At 33.8% G+C, this 11,106-nt stretch overlaps 1 protein-coding gene across 1 annotated transcript; it reads left to right on the top strand.

Moving 5' to 3' along the window:
- Nucleotides 1,827-6,000, top strand: LOC107609878 (protein FREE1). Its single transcript, XM_016311932.2, has 10 exons — nt 1,827-3,017; nt 3,437-3,523; nt 3,622-3,753; nt 4,171-4,305; nt 4,631-4,696; nt 4,782-4,892; nt 5,077-5,166; nt 5,296-5,326; nt 5,457-5,527; nt 5,619-6,000. The coding sequence occupies exons 1-10, from the start codon at nt 2,010-2,012 to the stop codon at nt 5,694-5,696; spliced, it is 1,809 nt and encodes a 602-aa protein (XP_016167418.1). The 5' UTR covers nt 1,827-2,009; the 3' UTR covers nt 5,697-6,000.

Below are 11,106 nucleotides of genomic sequence, written 5' to 3'. Positions count from 1 at the left end.
TTAAAAAAGTTCTTTCAATTAATTAAGTTGCTATGCAAAAATTAAAGCTAATTTAAGAAGAAGATAAATAATATTCTTTTGAGTTGATTTTAAAAAAGGAACACTAATTTCGTTTAAATTTGAGAATTAATCATTCTAACGAATTTCTAATATAAAATTTTTAAATTGAAGATTAAGTACCAAAAGTTGAGTAAAAAATTATTGTGGAGTCAAATTTAATAATCTAATGGAGGCAAATAAATATTATTATCATATACTACTCAAAAAAATTTCAAATCGTAGTGGGGGCGCTTGCCCCCACACCATTGTACATAGAACCGTCCCTGTCCGTATCCTACCCTATCTGCAGACAAATTCGTATCCTACTTTATTCTATCCGTAGTGGGTAAGATTGACAATCCTATCCAAATAGATTGGTCCGGATTGGATACTCAGGAGTAAAGTATATATTGCCAGCCCTAAGCACGACAGCGTAAGTGGAGCGGGAGATGAAAATGACACCATAAACAACATAATGGAAGTGGAAGGAAAAGATAGAGTGTGCAATTTTTTTTCACGGTGAGTAACAATGAGAAATCAAATTAGAGTTAGATTTGAGTAATGTTATCGAATATATATATATTTTGGTATTATTGGACTTTCTTTATTACAGTCCACATTATAGTTGGCCGATATTTCGCAATCTAGTTAATTTTTTAGATTTTCTCAAAATTGAATTAGGATGTTTGAAATGTTAGTACATTAATAATTAAATTAAAATTTGACTTAAATATTAAAGATTAAAATAATATTTTAATCTAATTATATATGAAAAATAATATTTATCCAATAATCATTCTATTTTTAAATATTCTTTTAATCTAACTACTCTATTATATTATTTCTTAATTAGTTACATTTCCTATTTTTAAAGAATCATTTTAAATTTTATTTAACTTAAATTAAAATAAATATAATAGTTACCTAATAATCTAACCACCTCTCCATTCAATATTTTTTTAAGAAGGATACAAAATAATTTATCTTTTTTACTCATTTTTCTTTAGTAACTAAACAAAACAAGAAAAGGAAAACTAGCCAAACTAAATGGCAGATGTTATGTCTAAGTTAATCCAAAATTAAAAATTTTAACAAAGTTGAAATCACTTTAAATAAAATTTTGCGCTAAAAATAACTGTTTTAGCCATACAGTTCACTGTATTATAAAAATATTTTATCCCATTTTTTTAATCTACACCCTCCACAGTTAAATTCAAGAAGGTTCAACAAATATAATTAAGAAAACACTTTCTAAACTAGCCAGTTTACAAATTAATTAATTCTCTTACATTAGGCATCAAAATACTATTTGATAAGTCTCTTTTAATGATTTTACTTATTATTTATCATGTAAAGTTATATTGTGTTTGAATATTATTTTATCATATGTTTTTTAGCACATCTAAATAATAAGATAATACACAAAATATTTTTGGTATACATCTAAAATTCGTTGAACTTCATGCTTGTATGTTTTTTAACCTAAATAATTTTTTAACACATCTAAAATTATGAATTACTCACTAAATAATTTCTTAACATATATGAAATTCATCTAAAAATAATTGTGTTTATTATTCTTGTTAACTAATTATATACCAGACTTAGAATAAAACAAAATTGTTTTTAATAGCATTATTTTAATTTTAATTTTGTTAGAATTTAATTTTAATTTGTTATTTTTGTTTCCACTGGTTATAAATTTGAAAAGATTATATTGAGTAACAGAATAATTTATCTTTAACTTAATTATTATATACTGGACGCTCAAGGCTCAACAATCAAAGTGACAAGTTAATGCTCTCCTCAATAATATTTGACACCTTGGTAATGCTCAAGAAGTTTCGCGTAATCGTAACCATTCTTCCACTCTGCTGTTCTTCGTTGTCTCTTTCCTAACGATATTGCACAGCGACATATAGTGGTTTTCTTAGAGAGATCAACTTCTAGAAACTTGCTTTCCCATTTGCATGTCCTCTGATTCTGAATTCACAATTCACAATTCCCAATCCAACAATATTCCTTACTCCAATTCTTCATCATATCATCAAAACTCCAACCCTAGGGTGATCTCTTCTTCGCCGTGCTGCTTACAATCAGAATCAGCAATGCATCAAGGAGATTACACCTCCGCTCCATATTATCAATTCCCACACCTCCAAAACCCTAATCCCAACCCCTCCAATCTATACGCTTCCGCACCCCCCGTCACACCCGATTACACCCAATACGCCACCGCCACGACCACCACGTATTCCCCATACCCCCCAAACCCCGAGCCTCTTCCACCACCCTCCACCGCCGCACCCACCGCTCCTTCCTACCCTCCAACCTCCGTTAACCCTAACCTCCCCTCATTCAATTCCACCTTCGATTCTCACCCTTCGTACCATCAACCACCTTCGCAGAACCAGCCCTATTTCCCGCCCTATGATCAGCATCAAACCACTCCGAATTACGCCCCTCCTCCAATCTCCTCAATTCCCTCCGAGTCCAATCCCAGTTCCTCGTACTCCTCTTTGTACAATTCGGCACCGTACACTCACGCCGGAGCCTCCGTTCCTCCGGTTCCCTCATACGATAGCCCCTACCAGAATCCAGTGAAAGCCGATCACGGCGGTGCATATTTTGACGATTTCGGAGGCCTTAATCGGAGCCGTTCAGAATTGGGATCAGTTTCGAGCTACGATGAAGGCTATGGTGATGGTGTGTATGCTTATGAAGGGGGCAAGGTGGAGCCCTACGGTGCGCGTGGCACAGCTCCTAAATCTTCGACGTGGTCCTCAACCACGTTCGATGATTATGGAAGGTCCATCAGTTTTCCCTCTCAGAATGAATCTTCTTCTGTCTCAAGTAAGATCGTGAAAGCGGTGCCAAAAGCTGATGCCCAAGAAGATGGAAAAACTGGGGTGCAAAAGTTCAGGGTCAAGTTGCTGGCAGAAAGTGGTGGCCAGAGCGCTACAGATGTTCTATGCCAGGTGAACAATTCTTCGTGATAGTGTGTAACTCGGCTAGTTTATTAAATTTGTTTATGTATAACTGCATTGTTTATAGCCTTTTATTCTGGATGTATTTATGATCATCAACCTGAATTTGAAGTAATTTTGGTTTAGCTAGCTAGGTCCGCTGATAAATATTTGAATAGTATATATGTTGTGTGTTTGTAAAAGTTCAAATCTTTGTAATCCCCATGTTCATTTATTTTTCCAGTTTTAATTTTTATTTTTTATGTAGCAAACTACAATGTCACTTTGAATAAATTATTTTTCCCTTGATACTCTCAACCTTAGAATGTTCAGCATGTTGTATTTTATGCATTCATGACTCCCTTTCTGTTTTTTGCCCGTAATTGATTCATGATCTGAATTGATAGCTTAATTAATTATTATCCTTTCAGATTGGTTTGGATGGAATCCGCATGCTAGATCCAGATACAAGTCGGACATTGAGAATATATCCACTTGAGAACATAACAGGATGTGATGTAAGCTTGTTCATTTCTTTGATGAAACTATACTATATATACAGAATTGAATTTCCGAGACTATGGCAGCATAATATTTTGCTAACTGGATTGTGCAGAGACTTGACTCAGCTACCTTTGCATTTTGGTCAAAGAGCCCAGTAGACATTGAACCAAGACGAATCAGATTGCAATCCAATAGCTACACTACAAACACACTTTTGGATACAGTGATTGCTGCAACCATACAGGTATTTTAGGAAAATGATATCTTGCTGATGAGTTAGGTTGGAGGTGGCTTTTTTTTTTAATTAAATATATCTGTTAGAAGATAGTCGGTACCTTGAATAATTGCACAATTGCATTTTTTAGAATTATGATTATGTGATGCAAAATTTTAGTCTCATTGAAATTTACGTTATTGTACTAATCTTGATTTCTAAGAATTGAAGTCAAAAGTTACTTCAGATATGGTGAAAATTATAATCCCATTAGTTCATGCTCCTTAAAAGCTTTCAAATATTTTCTACATGTGTGTTGAACTGAAATAAGATCTCTTCTGTTGATGTTATCTGTGACCAGTTACTAATCTTCAAGGTCCTGCTCAATTGTTTTTCCAATATTAAGTATTTTCTATGTCTTGTTTCTCCCTCGATGTTATAATGTAGTTCAAGGAAATGAATGGAAGCAGCAGGAGGCCTCCTGAGCCATTGAAAGCAAATGAACAGCCTACAGAAAGAAAGAAAGGCTTTGGCGATTGGATGAATCTGATAAAGCCTGCCAATGAAGAGAAGGATCACTGGGTAATGTTAGATGCAACTTTGGGTTTTTCTTACACTTTTTCATTCCTTCAAACCTCGTGTTTTTACTGGGTTGAGATGCTGACTATGATTGTTTAAACATGTATTTGTTGCCGCAATTAACTTTGTCATTTAATTTCTGAAATTTTATTGTGCTGTTCCCATGATTAACACTGGGAAAATATTTTAAGTGCTAGTTGATTTTAGTGAAAATGTTGTTGATAGATCAACTATATTAACCTACATCATCAGTATATATCTCTAATAAATAGGATTGGTTCGTCTTTGTTGTATGCAACTGGAGTTCTTATAGGTTCTTTATATATAGGTCCCAGATGAAGCAGTTTCAAAATGCAAAGATTGTCAGACTGATTTTGGGGCTTTTAATCGCAAGGTTGATCTTCCTGTTTCTTTTCTTAATCTATGATATTTCTGTTGTGTTCCCAATTGTTAATTTCATGATCCTCTTCTTCCAACAGCATCATTGTAGGAACTGTGGTGATATTTTCTGTGACAAATGTACACAAGGTAGAATTGCTTTAACTGCCGATGCGAATGCTCAGCCAGTACGAGTTTGTGATCGATGCATGGTATGTGTACCATCTCTTGGCTTTTCTCTGCATTAGTTTGGGCATAATGATAACTAATTGTATTTATTTTGGAATGCATTTGCATTTGTAATTCCTTCAGGGTTTAATGCTTTTAAATAGGAAGATCCTTATAAACTATGGAAGCAATGTAATTATGATTCTTAATATTCCTGTTGTTGTTCAGGCGGAAGTGACCCAAAGGCTGAGTAGTGCTAAAGAGTCATCAAGTAAACCCGTGTTACAGAGTCACGAGGATCTTGCCAGGAAGCTTCAGGTGAATAATTGGAGTATTTTATACCGTCTGTTTGCGTTGCTTCAATTGCCCATGTTATTCTTCTTTGTTTGTTGGTTTATGGTTAAGAACGCTTCAGAAGCTTATTTGTGTTTTTGAATATGTTGGCAGGAGGAGCTGCAGAGAAACCAAAAGACATCAGGTAATGATGAGTTCAATTTTAGGAGTTTCACTTGTAAAATTGCTTCTGTGGCAGGCTTCATTCACTTTGTTCTGAGTTTATTTAGCTGAAATAATTTTATCCAACTTAATTATGTGTTGCCCCATTGCAGGTTCGACCTCTGGAGGATCTGGAAGACGGACAAGGGAAGTTGCATGTCCCATTTGCACTGTCTATCTGCAGGTTGACTTCTAGTAATTTTGTCCCCACTTCTCACTCAATACACGTCATAGTTGATCATGGCTTATTTATTTTTTTTGTGGGATTATTTCAGGTTCAGGTGCCAAGCTCAGGTTCAGAAACCATTGAATGTGGAGTTTGCCAGCACCCATTTCTTGTGAGTGCGCATTGAGTTTGATGACATGGATGCAAAAGAAGCCAAGAATATACCAAAATCATAAATTCAGTATACTGACCGACACACCTCATGCACATTAGTAATTATTGATTCGGATTGTCTCGCGAATATCGTCCACTTGCCTTTTCTATTTTCTGTTATTTATTCGTCCTCTCGTAGCTTGGTTTATAATTTATATGTTCATTAGCTCAGTAATTTTTTCTGAAAGGACAAATAAATCATTAGCTCTGTGAATATTATCGATGATTGTGATTTGGTTCGGTGAATATATTTAGCATCAACAAGCACTTCTATACAATTATTCAGTTTTACCGAGCGTAAATCCACACCTCTCTATCCAAGCGAAATGATGATCCTCTTGTAAAATTAAAGCTCATCCAACGTGTCGAATTTAAAACGAAATCCCAATATGCATTATTTCACTGAAATCTTTCATTTCAAATGAGTTAGATCGATTAAGTGAAACAAAAAAGAATTCAGGATAAGATGAAAATCAAAAGTTTAGCTACTTTAATTTGATTTTTTGATGTAAGAGTTAAGAAAATTATTTTATTTTTTCTATATACATTCAAGTTTTTCAAAAAATTTAAAAAAATTTCAATCATCAAAATTGAAAAAAATGACTACAAGATTTAGAGGTTTTTATACTTCTTAGTTTCAAAATTCTAATTCATAAGTTTACTAAAACAAAAATGGGTCAGAAGAAAAAACATTATAGTTAGGCCTAAAACAAAAATGGGTCAAAAAAATATCATAGTTAGGCCTAAAACAATAAAAACAAAATAAGTAAACTAAACATAAAATAAGTCCTAAACTAAATCCTAATAAGGTGATACATATTTGATTCGATTTGATTTATTAGAGTCTTCAATGTAACTTGAAAATAGTAAGATGTTTGATTTTCTATAATCGTTAATCAATGTCTTGGCCAACTCTTGATACATATATTGTGATGGTTATCAGTGGCTAAGAGAAAGGGAGGGGGGGAGGGAGGAGGAGTAAATCTTAGCTTCTTTTTCTGTTGAAAAGTACTTTTGCTTTTTCAAAGGAACTTAGGAGATATTTTTACTTTTGTCTCGTAACGAGTTGAGAGACATTTTTATTTTGTCTTCTAAATAACAGAAACAGAAATGAAGTAGAGAAGAAAAAGTAACACCCAGATGTATCCTGGTTTAGCTACTTAGTGCAATGTAGTCTACATCTATTCTCCATCACAACAGTGACGGAATTTCACTATCTTTCAATAAGATTACATTCACCAATTCTCTCTAGGATCTACCCAATCCTATCTGGGACAAATCCAGATTCTAACTCCAATCTTAATTTGACTAGACCTCAATCTAGCTTTCAACAACAAACTGCTAACCCAACTTACAAGGGAATTCCCACAGGATCATGAAACAAAACAGAAAGATGTACAAAGAACCTCTGAGACATCTTATGACTTTTTCTCACAATTTATCTCATTGTCTTTTATCTCTCATTGGCTTTTTCTTACAAACTTCACCATGTTTGCCTTTTTCAATGAGACTCAGACAGACTAAACTAAGAAAAAGAAAATACTAAATGAACTACATGAAGGAGAAGGACTCTAACAACTTCGGTAGCTATGAGAGTGAATTCTGTGCTTTTCACTTACTCTCCTTGCCTTCAACCCTTGGCCGTTCACCCTTAATATAGAAGAGTGAAGCTTCTAAGGTTGAATCAGGTTCAACCCTAACACTGTCTTTTTCTCCAACATCAGAGACTTGCAGTGGCTTCAGCAGAGAAGAAAGAGAAATTTGAATCTGTTGCATGCAACTCACCTATTCTCTCTCATCCTTTTTCTTCAAACTCCTTCAATCTTGACCATTGAGCTTGACTTTAGCCCCAAGTTTTAATTTTGAGCGTTGATGAGCTTTTGAACCAAGTTGACTTCACATTCTCCATTGTTGCTTGTTCCGTTCTTGAGACCTTATGGCTTTCTTCTTGGTTCCTTGGTGTAGCACAAATGAGGGAAGATGTATTTTGACCGAGTGAGATTAGCTACTTGGTTGTAGCCCCTTTTCTTTGCTTTGATTTGGTAATACTCCTTTTGCCTTTCTTCATGACCTTTCTTCTGTGGTTTCCATTTTCTTCTTTCTTCTTCTTTGATTGACGTGACCGAAGTAAGAGAGAGAGGAGAGAGAAGAGAGAAATGTTGGCTTTCGATGGAAGCTTCAAGGAGTTTAATCAAAATGAGTTTGGGGTTCACGTTCCTGATGGTGGGAAGTGTAAGTTACCACATGGGCCTTGATTACTTTATTGAATAGGCTTGGATCTTTGGGCCTTCTTGGTTTTCTTTCTCAAAGTTCAGCCACTAGTTTTTGGATCATTTTGGTATAAGGCTGAATTCGTTTATTGATCAAGATGGGCTTGTTTGATTAGGCCAACATGAAAATTAATTTGTTTTCCTGCACACTAAACCAAATACATTAAACAACCAATTAGTAGCAATATAATAATGTTTGTTCATCATATTAGTTTTTCAAACTCAACAATCTCGTCCTTGATGACAAACATTACTAAAATGAATTTAAAATAAAAAGATTAGAAGAGAAAACTTTCCTTTGATGATTCACGGACTGCTTCCCCTTTCTCTTGATCAACATGCTCCCCCTTAATGTGTGCTTTGATTAACCTGATTAGAACACAGAAATAATCCCTATATACAAGCACCAATCCGTTATACACATGATCCTGAGGGATTTCCTTGTTAAGTTGGGTGAATACTTAGTGGTTGAAAGTCTAGGGAATAAACTTAGCTAAATCTAGCTTGGGTAGAAGCTGGGTTTGTTCCAGATAGGATTGGAATCATAGAAAAATTCGTATTTGTAATCTTTGAAAAGTATAGTGAAAATTCTATCACTGTTGTGGTGGAGACTGGATGTAGATCACATTGTACATGGTAGTTGAACCAGGATACATAACTGTGTGATTCTCTCTTCTCTACTCTTCTTCTGTTTTCCTTCGATATGAGATAAAATAAAATTGTCTTCTACTTTATCAATATCTCAAAAGTCACAGCAACCAAAAGAAAAGAGGTTGCTCTGTTCCTGATCAATCGTGAAGAGACAAAATAAAAATCTCTCCTGAAATATCAACTTGACAGACTCGCCAACAAATAAGTTCCACATCCAGTTTGAAACTAAAGTGAACAAGTTTAAAAAAGGAGGCCATAAAGAAAATAGGATCACATTACCTAATATACTATCTAATTATCTATTAAGTGTCTTTATATCCTAGATGACTACATAAAAAAATATCTATAAAGAAACTTCCTTACTCAATCATTAGTCTCTCTACTTTTAGTCTTTATACTTCTTTACATACACATAAATAATAATCAATTCTTTTTTTGTAATAATTTATCCCAATGGGACAATAAAAAATGATGACGAAGGTGTCGTATTAGAGTATAGGAAAACTGTAATGTTGCGTATTCGGTGTGTTGATCCTCTAGATGTGCTAAAGAATGCCACACTGAGCAACATGGGTATAATAGATTTCAAAGAGGTTGAAAGAGTTGCACATAAATTTTTATTAGCATTGCCAAGTGGAGGGTTTACTAACAGGGTATTTTGGCTCAAAGTTGATCAGCATGTGAGGGTAGTGTTTGGCATACATACTAGGCTAATACCACAACATGTGATGGAGTGGTATGCGATGGTTTGTGACATTGGTGGTGGTTGAGTCATCCTTTTCTATCTGGTAGGTAGTCCTAGTGGAGACAATATTGTTTCACCAGCCTCGAGATAGCGTCAAAGAGGACGATAGTGACTCAAATTTAGATTATGTTGTTGATATCGGGTCGTCCAATGAGAATGGTTCTTCTGAAGAGTATGTGTCGAAAACTCCAACTAGTGGGGGTATTCCATTTCTTCTTCCTTTTTCTTTTGGCCATTCCGCAGTTATCAAAAATTCCTAGCCATTAAAAAGTACTAAAACTAAAGATGTTAAAAAGTTACCAAAGTTTAAAAAAATTTCACAAATGAGTTAATATTTCGACTGCACTCATTATATATTGTCGTCTGTGTATATCTTGAATATTGTGATCACGTTCTTTTAATACATGTATCTCGGGCAATGTGTACCTATTTTTGATTTTGTACCATATCTCAAATGTATCTGGAATATATTCAGATTTTCTTGTATCATATTTTGGATTTTTAGTTATCGAAATATATTTAATGAACAGCACCTGTAACATATTATGTATATCAATAAATATTCTCTACTTTACGAATTTTTAATAAATAATATATTTAATTAATTTAAATAAAAAAATCCTTAAGTAAAAGTTATGCTAATATGCATAAAAACCATGTAAATTATTTTTAGTAACAAATTATTCACCTCTCCCCGTGTATCATGATGTATATACAATTTTCTTTGTAATTTATTGTATAATTGAAGGGAGTTATATCAACTTGGAGCATGAATACAAGTACAGCGAATGGTGAAAGTTGTTATCTTACTTATTCTACAACAAATTGTCTAAGGAGTTTTCCCTATATAACTAGAAACTTTCTTGGTAGCAGGATCGGATACATTGATAGATGTTTACCATGCTCTGTTTGCTACCAAAGTATGGTTATCTTAGACCTGTATTTAACTTAAGAGATTAGCGCACTAATTTCCTATTCTTGATTGTAAAATACTTGGTAAACGATGTTGTAAGTTGCTTTTTTTTTTTCAAATTTAAACTTTTTATTTCAAATAATTGTTTATGCAGTAATTATGCATTGCATAGTATCAACGCATTTAAATAAACATAGTATTGGAAGAGTTTTTAGTATGACAAGTCCTTTATTGAAATTCCAATCTTCTATGGACCAGTGATAGATTTACGTTTTGTTTTTAAGGAGCAGTAAAATTACCAAAATGTATGTCTACTAGGTTTTGAAAGACAAAAAAAGGCAGCCAATATCACGTGTTGGTTGCTGGCTTTAGTTGCAACATGAGTAGATTGAATAATAAAAAGGGAGTTCTTTGGTGCTGATAGCAAAAATCAACATGTGATGATGACTGTGCGTAGCGCAGTGGGCGTGTGACGCATGTACGTGAAGCATGGCTGCTTCCGTTTTCCATTCTAGGCAGAGAACATGATTAGACATGATTTTGTATTTAGTTTAATAAAATCTTTGGACTGGATATGTGGATGGGCCATGACTATTGGACCACACAATTTGTTGATTTATTGTTTTTAATTTGGAATGAAAAAATTTTAGATAACATGACGTTTAAAAAAACTGTGAACCTTACAAAAAGTTTTGCATCAGTTAATATTACATGTTTTAAGCTTAAAAAGTATATTTACATTACCCAAATTTAATTTATTTTGAAAATAAATAATACCTATTAAAATTCTTATGTTATTTGTAAA

The sequence above is a fragment of the Arachis ipaensis genome, chromosome B07, assembly GCF_000816755.2.
Source record: "Arachis ipaensis cultivar K30076 chromosome B07, Araip1.1, whole genome shotgun sequence".
Lineage (NCBI taxonomy): Eukaryota > Viridiplantae > Streptophyta > Magnoliopsida > Fabales > Fabaceae > Arachis > Arachis ipaensis.
The sequence above is the reverse complement of the archived record's forward strand: the minus strand, read 5'-3'. Positions and strand labels throughout refer to the sequence as shown.